Here is a 22360-nt window from a genome sequence, read left to right as displayed (position 1 = left end):
CAGCGAGAGATAAAGATTCAAGAACGATCCGTGACCAAACGATGATTCCATCCGCAAGGAAAATCATCGCTTTCAAGAAATATGGAAGGCGGTGGGCGTGCATTCGCGCGGGAACAATGTAACCGACCGATTCCGCGCACCTGGCGCGGAACCGTGTTACAATCCCGATGACGAACTACCGTCGCCGGGATTTTCATATTTCGGAAAATATCGCCCGGCGCGGCGCGGCGCGACGCGGCGATGGCCAATAGATGTTCGCGTTGCTTGCGCGGCGCGCGGTGCCCGGCGTGCAGTGGAACGAGAGAAGACGGGACAGGAGGAGGCAGTCGATGAAGGAGGAGCTGAAATTCGGGGAGGCCGCGCGCGGGTCTCCGGTGTTGCAGGCTAGGTGGGAAATACAGGCGCGGCGGAGACGGGTAGCGCAGATGCAACGACGGCTGCTGTTTAATATCGGAGCCGCACATGGGCACGCTCCGAGACACATTTCAGTAATATTGCAGCGGGGCCAGCCGCCGCGGCAGAGCGAGAGACCGGAGTCACACACGCTTTACATATCTCTCGGCGCATTAATATATTCAACACATATGAATATTGCAGAGAGGAACGGAAGAAGCGGGGTAGATACCGAAAGGAAGGACGCAGAGTAGAACCAGAGGGCAGAGGGAAACGGAGCGAGAGGGCGCGCGCGCGCGCGGAACAGAGAGGGAAATAGACGGAGAGAGAGAGAGAGAGAGAGAAAGAGAGGAGACGAGAGAAAGTGAGATCGAGTACTCTCACGAGCTAAACCATTGTGCCTATCTTCGACTTCATGAAATCTGCAGTCTCTCTCTCCCTTTCCCTCTCTCTTCCTCCGCCGGCTATCACTGTTATGTATGACTCCACCTCTCGCTCCTCTCTCGCTCCCCCCGCTATCTCTCATTGTTCCGCGACAGAGCTTTGTGCTTTGTGCCTCCCGCAACTCCGGAACTATTTCCGTGCCTTTGAGTAAGGAACTAATGAATACGGACCGTGGATAGCGGCGGCGGTGGCGGCGGTGGCGGCGATGGCGGCACGCCTGTGTATATCCCGCGACGTGTATCACGTTTATCGGCCTGTCGCCTTCCTTCTTCGTCTCCTTGCTTCCTTTCCCGCCCCGTTCTTTTTCCCCCTTTTAACTCGCCGTATTGTCACGTGACACTTCGATTGTTCCTGGCGTCCTCCCTGTGTACCGCTACGCCATTCCGCTTCCCTATCCGATCGCCTCTCCGCGTTTAATCCCATCGGCCTCTCGCCTTCTTCCCTTCTCCCGATCTGGCCAGAAAATCTCTTGAGACCGGAAGAATCATTGCCGATCCATGTTTTATGCTCGAAGTTGTGCAATAATCCTACCGTTACCTGTCTTGTTAACTTCTATGCACCTTCCCGTTGCGCTAGGTCTAGGACTGCGCATCAAGACTAGATTGTATTCGCTATATTCGTTAACGACGATAGCAATAAGATAGACATATTTTATTAGCTACTTTACCGAGTCTTTATCATCAAATATAAAATATAGTTCTGCTTCTGTTACTGTAAAAGCGGTTTTCTACGGGCAAAGATAAATAAATTAAAATTAAATTGGAACTAAATTAAAATCCAACTCCGAGGGTGGTTGAATTTTTTTGGTTTCTTTAACAGTTTTTCGAACTCGTTCTTCCTGGTCCAGTAATTAATTGGAACAGTTCTACGCAATTCTAAACCAACAGAATAAGCAACAATGTTTTCACAAATATATTACAGGTTATTTAGACAGCTAACTGGCGAATATAATCGAAGAGCGAGCCAACGACGCGGCGGAACTCGACCAATTTTCGCCGCAACGGAAATAATTATAGAAAGCAGGAGATTATGGATTGCTAGCGATAGGCTGCACGCGTATGCTCTGCACTTTGTTGATGATCGATGCAAATTTTCTTAGTTCGTTCCTGCCGGTCTCGTTCGTGCCCCGCGTCTCCACCTCCCTTCGACACTGCATCACGGCCGAGGTCGTGCACTTTCGACGAGAAGTTTTTCGAGCGAGGCGTTTTCTGCCTCCATGGGAACCAATTACTCTCCCACCCTCTCTTGCGAGAATGGCCGCCCCTCTGGGCGATGGTCGTCGGTATGCGACTCGCCGGAGTTCCTGTTGCTGAGTGACTGCGTACACGCGTTGCCATAAGCGAGAGAAAGAGCGCCCGCGAGCTGCGTGAGTGCACGCGCCGCGAACGCGACGCTCAACTATGTGTCGAATTGCCTTTACGAGATCGCCGAGATCCTTTGAGTCCGACGATCGAAAACTTTCCAGAAAAATATGATCGTCTATTCATAAGATAAGTGAGAGACGAAGCTGATTCGAACGCTATGGCGAAGTGATCACATTGGTTTCGAGCATAAGTTTCTTACATCCCATCTTTAATTTCTTTTGTAATTCTTATAGAACATTTAAACATTCTGCCAATCGCTATTGTTTAGAACCATCTTTAAAGCCTTGATATTATTGTTATTATTGCTATTTACCCACTACTGTTACTATTATACACCAATGCTATGTTTATTATTGTCATTGTTAACGTATGATATCCCGTATCATTGTAATTATTCGGTACATTTCAACGTCTTAAAAATACGGATAAAAATGAGCTACAATTTTCCACGTTCAGATAAAAATTATGTACAAAACTAGCGATCTAATACAAATTCTCATTCAGTTGCAAAAAGATGCATCGCCAAAAATTCATGAATAATCTCCACCGACCTAATAACAGGTATCGCATTTTTCCAGCCGCAGCGCAGCAGACGACGCAAACGCGTGAATTATAATTAACGGAGTTCGCGGTCCGTGGCGCGAAAATAATATAATTCCGACTGTAATTTAGCCCATCGAAATAATCGGAAACGAGAAACGAGAAACGAGCTTATACGAGCGAACGTTCGTCCGGTTCCTCCGCGAAAGCGGTTCCAGAGGAAACGAGAGGGACGCGAGACAGAAGGAAGCGAGAAAGAAGCGCAGGGGAGAGTGGACGGTGGGACAGGAGAGAGAGAGAGAGAGAGAGAAAGGGGGAGAGAAGGAGAGAGAGACGAGCCACGGTGATGGATCGTCCAATCAGTGCCGCGAGATGGAGCACGAGAGAAACGAAAAGGGAATGAGAGGGAACGAAAGAGGGAGAGAATCTTCTCCACCTATGGCATGGTGCGCCGCGGTCGAGGAGAGGAGAGGAGAGAGGTCATGGTCGGGTCGGTCTCCTGCTAATCGAAGAACACGAGGTGGCCCTCTGCGGCCGCACCGGAGAGACTTTGCTTTCCTTCGGCTCTTCTTCTTCCCGTGGACCAGACTTTCGATTGCTCTGGACGAATGTTTAAACAATTTCCTTCCGGAAAGCCGACGGATCTTTTCGATTCGAAACTTCCTTCGTCGAAACGGTCTGCTACACCAACTTAAATTGAACTATCAACTGATTCCTTCGTTGTATAGACTTTACGATTGTGTCTAAATAATTATTAACAAGTTAATTATATTTTCTCCATGACGAATATACTCATAAGAAACAGTTAAATTTAGAAGGATATATATATATATACTATGATATTCTTCATTAAATTATATATTTTAGGGAAGTGTTATATTCAAACCGAATATCGAGAAGATCAAACAGACATACAGTAAAATTAATCTACTAGTTTCGAGAATTAATTGACAGAGATTTACTTCTTTACTTCGTATTTTTCATAAATTAAAAGTGGTGTAGCAATTTCCTTGAATACTTTGGATATATTTACTTCCTCTTATACATGCTTATTTAGTGCTTAATTAATTTCTATCACAAGATTGGGTCGTAATAAGTTCGTATTATTGCTATACATATAAACATTAATATTTACATACAATTTATGAAGTTTTAGCAAAAAATATCAAATAGCCAATGTGAAGAGTCGAGTAAAAACAATTTGACACAGAAGAAATAGGGATGCATGAAGAGCCAGTGAAACGAAGAAACGCGTTCTGGTAGAAAAGGGCAGGAACGCAGTTGTCAGACCCGGGGCCCGGGCAGAACCGAAGGAATCGTTTTTCCAAAGGGAAGAAGAATTTTCTATGTTCGGCTATGTGTTCGGGGCGCAATTAAAACGGTGGAAGCCCCCTTTTAAGGCCAGCCAATTACCAGGATCGATCGCGGAACGAGACAGGGTTTCACGGGGTTTCCTCGACGAATCGCGATGTACCGGTTAGAACGGGTGGAGAGAACTGTGGTCGGGAGGGTTGAACCGAAGGGTCGTGGCCCGTGAGCTTGAACATCGTTCAAACCACCGTGCACAATAGCGGAGGGGTTGCGGGCGAGCCTGGCTGCGAGGAGGATCTCCTGGAAACGAGACGAGAGAGAGAGAGAGAGAGAGTTTGCACGCGAAACAATGAGTCGCCGCAATAACGCGGCGTCGAAAAATCTTCGGGAGTCGCTCGGCTCGACTCGATTCGATTCGATTCCATTCGGCTAGAAAAACTTCATCCCGCCGGCGTTGTTCTGAAAGCAACCCCGAAGATCAGGCGAACAATTGCCAGAAACCCGATGATAATAAATTTCTGACGGAAGGACAGCGCGAAACAGCGGCGCGTTCTTAGCGTTATTGCTTCGTAGAATTCCTATCCCGATATCCGGGGCTGCTCGACGAAGAGGGAGAGAGGCGGGGGTGGAGAGGAAGCGAAACAGACAGAGAAAGAGAAAGAGAAAGATTGTGTTAAAAATAGAGTAAAAAGTGCTTTGCTATTGGACGGAAACGACTACGCCACTGGCCGTGGAGAACACTGAAAGAGGGAAAGAGGGTAGAGAGAGGGCGGTTAACAATGGCCGCCAACCAAAACATCCGATAAATCTAACCGGGCCTGGACCTCAAGCCCCGAGGGGTTTTAAACTCTCTCACCCCAAAACACCGCCGACGCGGGCGCAACCCTTACATTACGCTACACTCGCCGGAAAAGGGAGCCATGCCGTGTGCCATTGCAGCGTGGGGGGGGGGGGAGGCCGGCGAAGGAGGAGAGGGTTAGCCTAGAGCAGTGGTTCCAGCGCGCGGCGAGGGGATGGGGGTGATATGCGAGCCACGAAAAACCAAACCGAGAGAATTTCGCCGGCTCGCCCCCTTCTCGTGCCTCCCTCGTGTCCCTTATACCTCTCGACCGTGCCGACCCTCCGACCCTCCGAACCCCCACTCCCCCCCAAGCCTCCCTCCTCCTACCGGAACCATAACGAGATCTGCCGCGAGTGAGCGGTCAAGTAGCTTTTCGACGAAATTTCAACGAATTTGTCCCGTGACCGCGCGGTAATTTATTTTGTCGCACCCCGTTCGTTGACACTGAAATTCCACCGCGAAAGGGGCGCGAGGAGGGGCAGCGCGAGGGACGCGCGGTCGCGCGGTTCCCCGGCGGCCGACGAATTTATTTCGGACTCGAGAAAAATTTCATCGACTCGCCTAAGCCTCGCCACGGCGACGCTTGACCCAATTCGAGGAACCCGTGAGAACAACGCGCGATCGACGCCGGCGAAAAAAGGGCGGGGGAATTTTCCATTTCTCCCTCTTCCGCGGCGCGTCTATTTTCTCGCCGGAGATCGAGGCGCGTCCATCGTCGTCGGGCACGAACGGAACGATCGAGATTGACGTCAAGAATCTGATCCGGGGGAAAAATTCCCAGTCGATGGCCAGCGGGGCGGCAGAAATGGGAACGAGGTCGCAAAACAAGTGTCTGGGTTTCAACGATTTTTCAAACGGGATCCGTCTCCGGCCGAGAAGCAAGAGAAAGAGAGAGAGGGAGAGATCGGGGGATCCGGGCGATCTATCGGATCCGCTCCGGACGAGATCGGCGAAAGATTTCCTTTCAGCCTCGGGCGGCTCCGCGAAACTGAAAATAACAGGCGCGGAGGTGTGCCCGAAACGGAGTGCCCGTAATGGATGACCCAACGAGAATATATGGCCGAGGAAAATGTAGACGCGTTAATGTCGTCGTCGTCGGCTGCGCGGAAACTCGATTCTCTGCGACGCGACAGCCGACGTATCGGGAGTTGAACGTCGCTCGGAATCCCGGAGATTCCTCGGCGCTCGTACATAATCAGCCCTGCTGTTCCATCTAGGATTCGGTCTTCCCGCGTGGCCGGTTTCCGCGTCGAAGAATGTCGATAGCTTTTACGCTACGTGCTCGCTAAACGCTCCGGTCGCCGTCACGGGTTTTTCGAGGCTTCTCGGACCGTGAAAATTCAAAGCGGACCTACCGAGAACTCTTCCATTAGGCGCACGCCTGCTTCGACGAACAGAAACTTCCTTTCGGCCTCGAGATACGCGGAGAACGTACGAAAAAATTTCAACTGTGGACGGTAAAATATATGTCGTATAGCTACAGATTTGTGCAGTGGAGAAGGATAGCAGCAAGAATTCAGAGTCTCCGATGATCGATGATAATTATCATAAAACACTTTAAACTTGCAAACAGTTTGTTGTGTTAACATAAAATATACCGAGTTCTAAAGTTGTTATCATACGTTGTTTTGTAAAAATGTCAAGATTAAATTTATTTAATTGTTTCGCTACTTTCATTACAGTGTAATCTTGTACGGAGGAATTTATTAAAGTATTTTGACAGTTTGAAAATATAAAATGTAAATTCTTTTAAGTGTTAACTTTTAAAGGGTAGCAAAGTTAATATATTGAGTCATGACGGTCAGTCTTATGATCTCGACATCCATATAATAATTTTAAAAATAAAACAATTAGCTTAGCTCTACAAGTTAATGATAGAAACGGACTGCTGAAAAATCATTATGTGTGCTCTTCGAACCGGCTAAACTCGTGGCTGAACAGTAGGAATCGCGTAAATCGCGAAGCGTAATGGTGTACCATCGGGCCTATTAACGAACTGCTAGGAAATAGTGATTATTAATAACCGGCACGTCCTGCGACGAAATTTATCCCGCGCATCCGGCCGATCGTTTAATTCAGTCACCGATATCGGTCCACATTCAAAAACGTGCGCGGGTCCTGGGGTCGGGTGGCCGCGGCGAGACGCGCGACGAGGGGAAAGATTATGAACGCATAAATCAAAAATTAGCATTAACGATTCATTATTAACAGTCGGGCTGCGTGGCCGAGATAAAATTTATCCCCCGTTTCCGTATTCCCGATTAATTAATACGGCCCCGGGACCTTTTTAAAAACAACATTAACGCACCGCCGCGGAACCGGCATGACACTCTAACAAATGGAAACTGTAGGAACTGCCCCGGCAGACCGGAAACGGAAATACGCGGACCGAGATCGATCCTCAGCTGGATAAACACCGGTCCGGGGAAGTTTCGAATCGGGAACGAATACAGTGGCGATTCTTCGAAAATAATTCCGCGAAGTAGCGCCGTTACAGGAAAAAGCATTTTCCGCTTATCGTTGCAACTGTTTTCCAAGAAATTAAGAACGTAGGAAAGTGTGTTTCCACTTATGGTCCGGTTCCATTTGCAGGGATGCAATAAGCTAAACTATTATTACGCCAAGTGGTGGCGCAAAAAAGGAATCTTGCAAAAGGCAGGTACAGAAGCGGCAAGAAAATCGTCGCGCAAGGTACAGTGATCGTTATCGCGCTGTAATATATTTTTAAGCATTTATAGGAAAAACTAGTTGATCAAATACGAAATAATAAAAAGATTAGGATAAATCGAAAAATATTGTTCATCGAGTTTCAGCTTATTAAAGTGCTCAAGAAACAAAATAAATATCTGCATAGCTTCTTCGTCTTGGCAATTTTTATTTTGCGTACACAAAAATTTGTTCGTTTCTTGTGTAAATCATAATGAGTACATTATAAGTATAATCTACGTTCTCATACATAGAAGATCGCCTTGCGGCTTCTCTGCGCGAACAACTCGAGAAGTGGAAAGGGTAAATCATACACAGACAGCCTGCTCTACTGACCAGCACTCGTGTCAAATGAATCTGCAAGTTTTACCTGTCACAACTACGCCACGAATAAGAAAATTCTATTCCACGGCATCTGCTTATTCTTGCACATTTGATTCGATCAAAATTTTTCCTGTATTCGATAGAAGAAGACACGGTTTGGCAGAACGAGTGCAAGGAGACACCCTGCGCGTTTGCCCGTGTCTTAAGCAGTCCGCCAAAAACGCATTACTATTATTAAAAGTGAAGCCGCAGGGCGAAGAGAGAGAGAGAGAGAGAGGGGGGGAGAACGAGAGGGAGAAATAGAAAGAGAGAGAGAGAGACAGACGGGCGGACGGAGAGAGGGGAGGTCGGAAAGAGAGAAAAAGCGAAAAGGAAGTGGAACGTTTCTCCAGAGCGCAGCTCCGAGAGACCGCTCCACCTTCTCTTTGCGGATCCGAGCTCGTGGCTCGGTCCGTGGGCGGAAGGAAGAGGTCCAGAGGCGAGAGAGGCGAACGAAGAGGACGAGGGAGCAGAAAGAGGGACAGACGGGCAGGCAGGTCGGTCCGAGAGAGAGTAACCCGCGGCTGCCATGGTTACCGTCGCATTCCCGCCTCGCCTCGTTGCCATGGAGACGGCTCTCCTTTCTCTCTCTTCCAGCGCGATTCGCCCTCTGGTCGTCTCTCTCGTTCTCCCAGCACGCGCGTCCCTCTTCCTCCGAGCGTTCCGCCGCGATTCCCTCGCAGCGCTCCCTCTCGCTTCCTCTTCCTCCGCCTCGCGCGTCGGCTCCCGTCGCTCCCCGGCGCGACGGTCTTCTCCTCGCTCCGGCACGGCGAGGTTCTCTCTACCTCTGGCATTCGCTCATATTCCCTCCGTTCCTTCGAGCGCCGAGGAAGAGGGCACAGAGAGTGCAAGAGGAACGAAGGGTGGCAAGAGGGACGGGGAAAACAGGCGCATGCGCGGTGCTCCCCGTCTTCGAGGACGAGGAGAGGGACCCGGCAGGCAAGACGCGTCTCGGAATCGTTCGATTAGTTATCGACTGAAAGTGATTTACGTCCTCTTATCGGCGAGCTCCTTGGCGGCCGCGTAATTTAATTAAGGGAGAAATCGAGGATCGACAGGGCCCGCGGATCGTTTCCACCAGGCCTCGGACACCGAGAGAGAGAGAGAGAGAGAGAGCCCTCCCCCCGATGCTTATCGGAATGCCCGACCTTGCTGTCCGCTGACCGTCACGGACGCGCACGACCGGCAACGAAAAATGGTCGGCTCGTTTCAAGACGAGCTTCCCAGAGTTTTCCAGGTGGCGGCGGGTCTTCTTCTTTCGTCGTTCTCTATTTTCTCCTATTCCCGCCGCGACAGGCACCGGCGCGAACGGTCGCGAAATAACACGCGGCGACGGGATAGGTGGGGCACGCGTGTGTGCGCCGCGATAGACAGGCGGAGGTGTAAGCGGCTTGTTTTATAAGCCCCGATTCTGATTGGCCGTCGCGTCACCCGATATCAATATTTATTCAACGCGACGAATGCCCGAGGCACGATTAAAACTTGTTTATGCCGCGGACGATCGCGCTCCTCCCACCGCGGCGTCCGCGTACATCGCGCCTCGCGTTTACAGACACGTACGCGGGGATCCTCTTTTTCTAGTCTTCTTCCCTCTTGTCTCGATTCCAACTTTCTCGCTGTCGATCATACCGATTCCCAAATGTTGGTGAAATCATTTTTTCGGTATACACGTGGCAAAATATTCGATGGACGTAACTTATGTTTCATGAAGGGTCAGTTTTCCGGTTCTTAGATTTTATTATGATTCTCAGGATTCTGATTAATAATCTAAATAATTACTTTCTTATCGTTATTATATTTACTGGTCTTATAATGTATCTTATGGTAATCTAGTTATGTCTTTGCAGACAACTTTTGAATTTCTATCACTATTCTACCTTATAATTATTCTCTCCCACATTTAGATGTCAATGAATTGTCTAGTATTATACAAGTAAACACGATTTTTGCTAAAGAGAATATTTACACTAATTCTTATACATTTTTGCTAGCTTAATCCAAACCCGAAAGCTTGTTTTTTTTTTTAAATAATACTAGCAGATTACTTTTGATCACTCCAACGAGATGTTTCAAAAACCATATATTCTAATATCTATCTATAAAAGAAAATCAACAAGTATCACTTTTTAGGTAATGTTTCATACTTTGTAAATACATAAAATTATAATAATTATTGAATAACGATCTTCTCGTCATTCAACAATCTCATGTGATAGAAAACAGATTTCATATTTGTCATCAGCGTAAAAAAGTAAAAAAGTTATTGAAATTTAGCAGATCACTGTTATCGAACCTTATGGAATAACCATAAGAAAACGCTGCACCCTTAAAAACGCTGACCACAGACGAAAAAGGCTTATCTACAGAATGCTAGTAAACCGACTCGGGTTGCTGCGTACTTTATTGGTTAATCCAAGAGCGATCAAAGAGGCGCGAAAGACAAGCAGGGGAGAATCTCTATTCGCGATTAATGCGGGAACTGGAACCCGGGACCACGGTTAAACAGACATAGCGCTCCGTTTAATTAAGGATAACGTACGGGTGGTGAAATTTCACGGGAGTTTGAGCCCGCGAGCCGAGCACCGCGCTGCCGGAATGCGCGGCGAAAGAGCTCGCGGCCATATTTCCCGAAGATATTCAATTTGGTGGGGGCGTTGGAAGTTTCGAAGCTGAAGCGGCAAAGAGAGAACTTTCGTAAAGACTTACCGGGACTACCGAGGAAGACGGAAGAGTAAAGAACGCCACGACGCGCCTCGCTCGCCGCTCGCTGCGCGTCCGGCGGAGAACTCCATTCCCTACGCGGACACCATTTACCTGAAGCAAAAACAAACAAATTTGGTTCAACACCTGCATTCATCAAACACACAACGCGAATGTACATCGCGCGCGACACGCAGCGAGCGGTCAACGCGATCCAATTCGCATCATGAACTTACAACTAGCTCTAGATCTTATTCTACCTCGTGATCTAACTCTACCGCAATGCAAAAATAAGAACATGGGTACAGTGTTTAAATCACGTTACTTCTCTCACGATGTGTGAGCGCAGTCGTCCGTAATAATTGAAACATAATCGAAAAAATTTCGCCAAAAAACATGCAACTTCTGCGAAATTTGACAACGATGTATATTAATAATAAGAATAATATTTCATTCATAAAACAACCCTTCAAAATAATAAATCAGCAGATTACTCTCGTCTTTTAGCAAACGGCGAGAGTAATTAACAATTAAGCACCAACTTCGATCGCATACCCTGAGATGTATGTGTAGATAATTACTATTATCATTCAAGGGTGATTGATGAGAATTATATTTAAAATAAAGTATTGTTAAAAATTAAAACAACATCCTTTTTTTCCCGGGGAGTTTCTAATTTAAAGCAAACACCACACTAAACCCGCACACAGGGGTCAAACGATCGAAGCTGGCCGTTCGGCTGACTCGGAGTCTACGCCGACCAATGAGGTAACATAAATTCGCGGGGAAAGGAGAGTCCAGTCGCCGGCCAATAACCCAGCCGGGTCCACCTATGGAAAAATGAACGGTCCCGCGGAAAAATTCCGCGGCGAAGCGGCTATTACGTGAACGGCGGGCGGCGCTGAGGGGCACGTTGCACCGAAAGAATGCAGAAACGGCCGATACAAAGGGAGCAAAGAATTCGTGATCGTTTGCATCACGACTTCGACCGGGAGATCCTATCGCGTGCTGCTCCATATATATCCCGTTAGTTCTTTCGTTCTTTTTCGCCGGGGCCGGACGACGGCCAGCATGCGATCTCACCCCTGCGCGCTGCGCTGCGCCGCGCCGCGCCGTGCACTCGCCTCGTTCGACCAAGAATAATCGTGCAATTATAATAATTAGATAAACGTGCGAGGAGCTTGTTGCGTTAAGAGCCGGCACTCGCTCAAACCGCGCGCGCAACCCGCCTACCGGCGCAAAAACTTATCGGCGGATACGCGGATTTGGTGCGGGTCTGGCCGGGATTATATTTCTCAATTAAACGTGATTGATACAGGCATCGACAACGTCCCGGCTAATTCGCGGATACGCCGGCACGGCGATACGAAAACGCGTCGACGGCTGCGTGGCCGAGGCTAACCCTGGCCCACCTGGTTCTAGTTAATTCGAGGATATAATTGCGTATTAGTGCGTTAAGGCTCCGTGCGGTAACTAATTTTCGTTGGATGCGTCACTGGGGGCATCTACATATTCGTTTAACTTTACAGATATACGACATTGAACTTATCATGCGGTAAAAATAATCGTAATTACATGTTTCACTTTTAACTCTTAACTCTCGAATGTCGTCGATACGACGACACTGTATGTATATTCACGTCACATAAATTAATCACGTAAAATAGATAAATCAAAATATAAAATTTCAGAGCAGCGCATTCAATTATTTGAATTCGACTTGTAGAAAAATTTGCTTCGAATTGCTGGTAGGTAAATTAAAATAATCTGTCTAATATCAGAAAAATCTTCTGATTGGAAAGAATGAAGCTGTTGAAGTTAATAAAATTTATCCTTAAGAAATGATTGAATAAATCCCATCATTTAAGCCAGCATTGTAATAAAACTGTCAAAAAGTCCAGATACATTGACTATTGCAAATCTAATAGAGAGACACGCGTTGATCGTTTTCAGAGCACGATATGTTTACTGTTACAGCCGAGGAGAATTTAGAACGTGATAATAGTCAAAGGGACGATAAAATATCTCTTGAATAATATTCTTCGAATTTGTCCGGTCTGTCGTGCGCGAATGAAACAATTCTCGTCCACCTTTCGCAGCTAATTTTTGTCGCAATATATCCGCCGTTACGGAAAGATTGATAGCCAGCGATACATTTTATCTTCGCAGTTTAGGTCTCGCGAACCGAATTACTTTGATTTCGCGAGATTCAACGGTGTTAATAAATTCGAAGGGGAAAACGGGACGATTGATCAAAACGTAGTTGCACGTTAAATTTCCGTGCGGAAGGGTCAAAGACACCGGGGGTGAAGGGGGCGAGGGAAAAGCGAACGAGCTGCGACGCGATTAACGCTGCAGCGGCGGGACTGATTTATAAGACCGACAGGCAGTCCCGTGTAGCCGAGGTATTGCAATTTTCCGGATGCGAAAATAGGAAAGGTATCTACTTTATTTCCAGGGAGATCCCGGCTGAATGAGGATACACGGTAAGAAAGGGTGGCACCGGGGGATAAGAGTAAGCCGCGGAGCGAAGTAATTTCACACGAGAGAGTAGGGTCTCGCCGGTCTAGCGGCGGAGGATCCGCCGGAGCTCTACAGCCTTATCTTGGAAATATAGCGACCATCCTCCGAGCGAAAATTATATTCTTGAAAAGCGGGAGATTGCTTCCTCGGTTCTCGTGGCCGGCCCGGAGCACCGGCGCGGCGGCAGCGGCAGCGGCGGCGGCGTGTCGCCGTATCAGCTGTTCCCTCGTGATACACCGGAACGTTTAGCGACCGGTGGACCTTAATTAATTGGGAGCCAGGTTTTTGCGGCGCGACGCACGGTGTCGATGGAGCTGGATATTCGGCAGGAAAAAGACATTGTTGGCGCGGTGATTTAATGCCCGGCAGGGGCTAATGGATTTAAAAACGCGGTCCGCGCGCTCGAATTCCGGGGCCCGACGCGAAAGGTGCGCTCGGGATCGTCGCCACGGTTATGGTTAGCCAGGTTAATTTGTGGCCTGGCCAAATGACAGGGCCCGCCAGCTCCGAGAGGTATATAGTTGAGGCGGGATTCGAGATCGGACTGACCAATGACCCGAACGTCGAGGGACGAATCTTTAATGATACCGTAGTTGATGACAATACTTCAGCGGAGGCAGGGACCGATGGAGAAGGATCGTGACTCCGGTTACGGGCCTTCGATACACGGAGGTAAAGGGACGTTCTGCGGATGAACGATGCTTCGGGATCATTCGGTTTCGTGGTCGAGCCATTAGACGTGAGTCACAACTGTTCCACGATGAAACGGGACTCCGGATACCTGTAGGATCGCGGAGCGGAGGTGGAGCCGGCCGGCAAGAAATTTATAGCCGCTAAGAGACAGGGTGTAATCATACGCGTCACCCCGTCAACCCCATAACCGTGATTTATCGTGGGAATTCCGAAAGACGTCCTGGAATGCCTTTCATGTCCACGCTCGGATGCCGTGGATTCCGTGGGGCCCGTCCACCAGACCGCGCCGGTTTCCGCGAAGAAAGCTCGCCCGTGCTCGCTCGTTCGTGCTCTCCTCTCCTCTCTCCTCTTTTCTTTTTTTTTTTTTTCATATTCCATGATCGCGGCGGTGAGTTACGGACGCGGACGTTAATTGAACATCGCGCAGAACGCGCGCCGGCCCCCGGGAGCGCGGCGCGCGAGCCACCGCCGTGTAATTGAATTCGAGGAAACTCCGCGGAGCGGATAGGAGAGCGACGATCCGAATTCATTGAGGCGCTCAAACCGCGTCATGAATTATTCCGCCCCTGAAACTTTAATCACGGCCGATTCCGTGTTCTGAGCAGAGCAATCGTCGCATCTGGAAACGAGCGCAAGTCGGCCGTCGCCGCTCCTCCGGAGACAAAGAGAGACCGACGGAGAGAGCGCCAAAGAGACGATCACAAAGAGAGAGAGAGAGAGAGAGAGAGAGAGAAAGGGTGGCGGGGGGCGATTCGTTAAGTGGCATCAAGTGAGACGTCTCTTTTGAACGATCGCTCTCTTGGCTAAATTGCGGGTTAACTTCGGGGCTCGCGTGTTAGCGACAGTCATGCCACGCGGTCGAGTCATGTAGCAGATGAAACCAGAGAGGAGGACGAGAAGGATCGGGCCACGAATCGGCGACCGCGTCATCCGAACCCGACTCGTGGACGAACCCGAGAATCCGAGCCTGATACGCACGCGACCGCGCCGCGCCGCGCGTCGCGCCACGCCGAGCCGCGCCGGTTTATTTTTACGGATTACCATGCTCGACGATTGTAAATTGGTACGTAATTCGAGCGACGGATCGGTATCGGGTCCGCGACTGATTCACTCGCGTTAACAACCGCCCTGGTTCGTTGAACCTCTTTCGTTTGGTCCCCTGCGTATCCTCAATTGCATCTCCACGCGGTCCCATCAGCCTCTTCTGCTTCTGTCCCTTCCTTCTGCCGTCATCGGTTTCGGAATACTTCTAATTATTTTGTTTGCCACATTTTTTGCACTGCACCGTTTGACCTAGTCCCTCGGGGACCCTCGCTACCGGCTCCGAATATTCTCAATTGGGAGGCTGACATTCGTCTTACACTCGTGGTCATCCAACTCGGATTATTTCCCTCCGTGAATTGCTTCGCTCTGCATATAAGCTCAGAGTAAAATCGGTACTCAAATTTCTTCCATTATTCCTTAAATAAGACACTTCAGATATACACAAGATACACAAAAACGTGTATTCGCTGTAAGATCAGAGAAATCAGAGTGAAAAGACGGAAGCGAAATCACGTCACGTATCCACAGAACTTATAGATCTTGAGATGATAACCTGAATGTAAGCTACAGCACTGAATGCTTGGGATATAATGAGATGTTAGCAAAGAGGTAATCACACAGTTTGTATCTGCGAACTAGTAGCCTCAGGAACTTTTGAATGTATCTAATGACGTAACATTGGAAGGATGCACGATAGTTCAGATAAGGATCGAGGCGTTATCAAAGCGGACGGTCGCATCCCAGATACAGATACATTCCCAATAACCCCATCGTATTAGGGTTGCGTTCTCGGTATAAATAAATCAATATAACCTGCTTTCACCCTCAGACACCGCCCTCTTTCGCCGTAAGGAAGTGACGTATGAGACTCGTATCCTCGGGACGAGGGTTGAGGAGGCCACCGTGTTATTTCACAGTTAGGCTCGTTCCACCCCACCTCCGCGGCACCTTCAACCTCCTTCCTCGCCGGCATCTTCTCTATCCAGACCGACCTCCGTCCCTAGTCCCGCTTCCAGACGCGCACGAGTCCCTCGGGAAGCTTTTGTCCTCGAGCTGTAAGCGACTTCCTGACAGGCCAAGTTTGCACCTGCTCTCCTTCTGCCGTCGCTTGTATCTCTCTCCGTTCGTTTCTTTCCGCCCCCTCTTCCCTCCCTCCGTCGTTGCTCCTTTCTCTAGCCTCCGTCTAACCTTAACTTTTCAGCTGGTACCACCCACCGGCTCGAAATTTATTCGAGATGGGCATGCCCTATCTTTCTGCCGCCTCTTCCAAAGTAATCCCCGGGCCAACGAACGGAGCGCGAGGAGCGTGCTTACCCGGTGCTCGGAATGATTTTTATCGATGCTCCTCTACGGTGGTCTCGCCTTTCTTTCAATCGCGCAAGGAAAAACGAACGTTGCGCGATAAGATCGTTCGATGATCTTCGAAGTATGTATCCTCTATACGGTAGGTAGCCATCGCTCGACGAAGAGATAAACACGGTGCTGTCATCTCGCAAGTTTGAGACGCGAGGAGGCGAGCGGGAGCGCGCGCGGCGTTCAATTAAGCCGTGGTCTAAGAGGACGGGAGTTTTTCACGAGGATCGGTTCGATTTTCCGCTCGCGGCTGGGAGCAGTGTCTTTCTCGACAGGGGGTGGGGAGCTTGCCCCGTTCGCAGATGTTCGAGACGCCGGGTGATTAATGGCGGCCGATAAACGTAATTTGTTGCGGGCCGCGGACTCGTCGTCTCCCGGCTCGTCTTTCGCATTCAAATTGATAAACAGGACGCAGTTTGTAATGGCCGGTGGGTTGCGGTGTTACGGGACAGCCGGCTGTCGGATGAACTGGACGACTTCACTGACCGTCGGCCGGCATAGTAATTAATTTTAAGCAGCACGCCGCACGATTTTCGCTATCTCGCCGGGCACGGTCTTCATCTTCCGTTCTCCACGTGACCGGTGAGATCACGAAGACACCCTCGGCGCACGGAACGCTGCCCGGAGAGGGGGCGGATCTCCGTGTCGCCTTGGCTCTTTGATCGCGCGACTCGCAGCCCCGTGATAATTCAATTAGGAGGCGCGCGAGGGCTCTCACCATGAAACGATCGCCGGCACCGCGGGAGGAAAGCCAGGGAACCGTGTAGTCGCTTTGCCCCACGGTTCTCCTCTCCTCTCCTCCGGTCGTAAAAAGAATAATCGCGCTAGATCTGGAGCGCGAACGCAACGCGCGAGCCAACGAAACGCAAGAGCGCAGCGTCGAAAAAGACAACGACGGCGGGGCGGGCACGGCGTAAACGAGGCAGTTAACTACCGCGAAATGAAAACGCAAACGCGGCCGATAGGACGGCGATAGCGCGACACGCGCGCCGAACCAAACGAACGTTATTAAGAGGAATAAAGATAAGCCCCGGGAACCGGCCGGGTCGGGCCGGGCCGGGCCGGATCGCTTCGGTTCGGTTCGGTTCGGCTACGTAGGCGCGTAGGTACACAAGCCTCCTCCTCGCACGTAGGCGCGGCTGACAAACGCTGGAACGAGCCACGGTTCTCTCTCTCTCGGCGTGTCGCGCGAACCCGCGATTACCATTAAACGCGTAATGGAAACGGGCCCGAAGGAACCTGGTCAACCGGCGATAAGATCGAACAAAGGTGTTAACGTAACTCAACGGCGACAGGTGAGAGCACCGGGCTTCGATGTTGCCCGCACTGCTACACGTCGGCTTCCGCGACTTCCTCCATAAAACGCAAATCCACAATTAACACTCTTCCCAACGGCGACGCTCGAATTTACATTGGCACTTAGCACCGATGCTGCCCGATACATTCGGACGCGTTTTAACCGGACACCGCTCTGCACGGTGACCCGCTTCGTGAACCTTCGAGGCAGGTTCGCTACGATGAATATACATGGGAGTCGCGCGACGACGCGCTCGGAAACTGGATGCGGAAAACTGAAGGGGAAACGTCTTGTTCGATCAGGCCGCATTCACCATGTTTCTAGAGACTTCGATGCGAGTGACAAATAGGCTGTCGAACGAGCTGATTATTGGATGCTGCAATTAAGGAAACACATTCTTGTACGTGGAATGAATGATGCTCTAAGAGCGATGATATTAATGGCCTATAGTAGATTAATGTAGAAAAAGGTAAGTGCATTGATTCTCAAACTAAATCGGCTGCTAATGTCTATAAAACATGAAAAAGCTTTACCATTAAGTTATTGAAAAAACTATGAAGCAGACGTGGATGTTAGAGGTACATCTTGACGTGCGTTTATAGAAACTCTAAACCTGGCATGGATTTTATAGACAAATTCTGCAATAATTTTGTAGGAACTATAAAACCGATTTGGATGTTGAAGAAACCCTTTGATGTACTTTTGGAGAAATTCTAATACAGACATGAATATTAAACGTACATTTCGAGACAAATTCTAAGCAGACATGGATATCGGTGATTAAGCTGTGGATCTTTATGTAAAACAAATAATTTTTGCGCCAATTGCAGGAGATAGATGCCAGATATGCATTTAACTTTTCCATTAATTGTTTTACCAAGACAGAAAATAATATATCAGTATTCTTTGATTATTTTATATTATCTAAATTATTCCAACTCGTTTTTATCATAAATGCATAAAAACTACGGTCTATTGATGATACATTCAGATATTTTTCTGAAGAAATATAAAATCTAAAACAATTTTTCTAAACCAGCTATCATTTTCGGCTAAACGAAAGAGGTTGACGAGGACCGTGCAATGCCGATGCACACAGGTGGCCTGTTTTATCCAATCCGAGCCAAATTCTTAGTTCTGTTCATAAATTTGGGTATTCTTGAACGGAGTCTATTCCAGCGTGTCGGGTCCAAGTAATAGCGCTTGGACGCGGCGGCGGCCGGGCCGATTGTAGCAACAAACGAAAAGGTGAGTTATCGTCGCGTCGACGGAAGAAAGCAGGCCGAGGGAATTTCTCGTGGAATCCGCGCCGCTTTCGTACCCTATCGTATCCGCGTCCGATTGTTCGCCGAGTTATAAACGTAGCTCGGAACGGAGGCCGTTTGATCGATGGCAGCCAAAAGCCAGTCGGCGCGACGGAGCAGGAGGAGGACGAGGAGGAGATGGAGGAGGAGAAGGAGGAGGAGGAGGAGGAGGAGGAGCGGAGTGCAAGAGGAGAATGGAGCTAGGAGGGGTCGAACGGAGCGTGGAAGGTGGACGAGGGGGCGGTCGGAGGTGGTCAGGAATCACGGGGTGACGTCAGCCCGTGACTCGTGACACGCGCTGGTTTAATTAGCGCTACAATGCCGAATTCGTGTGCATGTGCAACCAGAAGGTGGAAACGCGGAGCGGGAAAGAGGAGGAGGAGGAGGAGGAGACGGAGCACGTTGAATTTGGACGGTGGAGGACGCAAAGCTCGAGCAAACCACCACCGTGTTCCCTGTTCCCAGCCACGATTCTCTTCTCTCTTTCTGGCATTCTGCCTGGCGACCTACGACCCGCCCCGGTCCCCGGGACCACGTTCTCCGAATTACCGGTCCCGTCGCTGCAACACCGGTGCACTTAGCGTAAATTCAGGGCGAATCGACGGCGCTTGACGTCCCCTTTCCCAGACCCCTCAATTTCCTCCCCCTTTGAGCCGCCCTCCTTCCACCGATGCGAGCCGGATCGCGTCTATATCTCGTTTACGTACCGATCGTCGAGGCGTTTTCCTCTAGCCGGCCTGGAATTAATGTTACGTGGAAACGGAGCCGGAGAATTTGTGACGAACAAGTCCGCCAGAGACGATATATTTTTACTACGGTTTCACGCGATCGACCGCTTGTCCCGGGGAGCTCGAATTTTTTCGGAGTTTGATCGATCCTTCCGGTGATCCGATCGTCGACGCTTTATGGGACGGAAAATTGTTCCAGCGTATCCTTTGTTACGAGTTCGTTTCGGTCTTGCAGAACGTTGGTTGACGAGACGAAATAGGTGGAAGAGTGCTGGGAGTGATTCTCGACGTATTCAAGTAACCGTGATTTTTCGCGTAACAACCGAGAATGCGTCTACGAGCTGATGCGAGCATACGCGGCGGCTGAGGTCGGCGCGACGCACGGCCGAGATAGCAGAGTTTTTAAATGTTACGGTAGGTCGGGAGGACTAAATGATGATAAACTATCTTGGCCGTCCCTGTAGACTGACCCTGCGCGCCGGCTTGAATTACAGCCAAAAAGTAAAACGACTCGTCGCTCGGCGAACAAGCAAAACACATCAACCTGGCTAACAATAAGACGCGCGACACGACGATCCAGAGATCGCTCCCAGTTTCCGAGATTCGCGACGACCACCGGACTTGGAATTTATGTTGAACCATCGCAGACCCCCGTGCGCGATAATCAACGCCAATTAAAACGTTGTTGGTGTTTTTTGAAAATTCGAGCTGCTCCGATGAACTTCTGGTCTAATCGCGACCGTTTTCTCTGCGCTGCCCGCTCGAATTCGCAATTCGCCCACCCCGATACCCCCCTCGGCAGCCGGCCGGTCAGTGGCCCCCTTCGCTCCCTCTTCCTCCCGGATTATTAATTCCCTCGTTAAAATCCGACCCGCGGCGTCGCCACGGTTTGTTATTTACGAACGAAAATTGTAAATACGAGCGAGCCGGCGGGCGTATCGACGCGCGACCACTCCCGCGGCCACGAGCAATTAATAATCGCATCGGAGCTAATTAAATCCGGAAAACATGCAAATGCACTGTGTTTATATTTCAAAGGGACGACCGATCGGTCGTGCACAGGGATGACGGAAGGGACGGAGGCGGAAGCTGGGGGATACGGACCAGATCGTCTAGGGGATTCGGTTTGGAATTGTCCAGAAAAATACCTACAACCCGATTATGCTCTATTAAATCTTGTAACGGTATCTGCAATCTTTTGCTATGCTCAGTAACGTTCTAGTCGATGCATTTCCACGTTTTAAACAATTTTAGTAGAAATATATATATATATATATATATATATATATCAATTTTGCTATTTGTACGACAAAGCTTAAAGATTAAAATAAAATTGATAGCAAAGTATTGTTGTGAGTGGTGCTTTCTTTCTGTAAAAGATCAGGTTACATTGAATTTGTAACTTCGAAGAATGTTATCATTCGATAATCTTCTCAGTAGAAATTATTCCTACGATTTTATTGTCAGCAGAATGTTATTTTTACTGATTGTGAATATTTTACGACAATATTCTACTGCAAACGTTACTGCGACTTAGCCTAAATTGATTGTGTCCATTATTGAGGAAGTTCTTAACAATTGAAAGTCTCTTAGATATTTTTAACAATATCGTAGGAATAAAATACACTAATTCATTTCATTAAAACGACTGCAAAACCTGCAGCAATTAAATGAAACAATAATTGAAAACAGTAGATTAGTCCAAGCATAACTCAGTCGAGTTGAGCGTCTAATTAAGCAATTATCTCAAATGAAGTTACCATAATTATATCAGGATTGATATATTTTTGCAATTTCTTGTACGCAGTTTGTTATATATTAGCATTTTTCTTAATCACAGCAGATCCTGTATCATATCGCAATGAGCATAGCCCTGAGAAGAATTTCAAAGATGGATGAAAACCATTTCCCTGAAATTAAGCACCAGGACGAAAGTTTATGAAACAAATTACCTTGGATTTGATGAATCCACAGGTGAGATAGAATTAATCGAAGGATGACGGAGTCGGAGGGTCGATACATCGGCATAAAATGATAAAAAATCGTTGCATTAGGATTCTTGTTGCACCGCACGTTGCCGAGCACTTGAAACGCGCCTTCCCTGTGCTGCCAACTGATGGCGACCGCGGCAACCATAGACTGTTCCAGCCTGAGCGCCGCGTATCGGCGTTTTGTGGAACTGTCGCGATGCTCCTCGATGCTCCTCCACGAGGATCGAGCTATCGGCGATTACCGAGCATGAATTTGCAGGGCGGGATCGTTTGAACCGCGCGACCAACGACGGAGACGAGTATCGTGGGCAGCTCACGGTCGAGACAGAGAAGGGGAGTGGAGAGGCGAGGGTCGCGGACAAGAAGCCGGGCGAGCCGGTCGCTTTTTTCTCTGGTAATTGCGTCGTTAAGAGAGCGAGGCAATTAAGACGCAAGAAATCGAGCAACAATCACGTTTACGGGACTGTCGTTTTGCCACACGGTGTATTGATCCACGACGTTGCCGGAGCGGAAGGGAACGGTCGAGCGAGGGGGTAGGGTCGGCCAGAGAGGAAGCGAGGAGAGAGAGAGGAGAGAGAGGAGAAAAGAACGAGCCGGCCAGCGGGATGAAAAAGAGAGACGCGGAAACGAGGAGAGACCGGACAAAAAGCGCCGCGCGACAACGTTTCCCTCGGATTCTCGAGATCGTTGCCCGTGTTTCTCTATCAGCGAATTTCCCCGGCGATAAACGCGCGGCTTGATGAACATGTAACGTCGCCGCGGTAC

The 22360-nt window shown here is 49.0% G+C and overlaps 1 protein-coding gene across 7 annotated transcripts in view; it reads right to left on the bottom strand.

The window, feature by feature from the left end:
• The window catches only part of Hth (Meis homeobox homothorax), a 570441-nt gene that overhangs the window by 247382 nt on the left and 300699 nt on the right, over positions 1-22360 (bottom strand). For all 7 annotated transcript variants that reach the window (XM_078179825.1, XM_078179826.1, XM_078179828.1 and 4 more), the window contains one exon: positions 10669-10776. In XM_078179825.1, the coding sequence (XP_078035951.1) occupies positions 10669-10776 (108 nt within the window). The remainder of the gene's footprint in view (positions 1-10668; positions 10777-22360) is intronic.

This window comes from Augochlora pura, chromosome 4 (genome assembly GCF_028453695.1).
Source record: "Augochlora pura isolate Apur16 chromosome 4, APUR_v2.2.1, whole genome shotgun sequence".
Taxonomy (NCBI): domain Eukaryota; kingdom Metazoa; phylum Arthropoda; class Insecta; order Hymenoptera; family Halictidae; genus Augochlora; species Augochlora pura.
The sequence above is the reverse complement of the archived record's forward strand: the minus strand, read 5'-3'. Positions and strand labels throughout refer to the sequence as shown.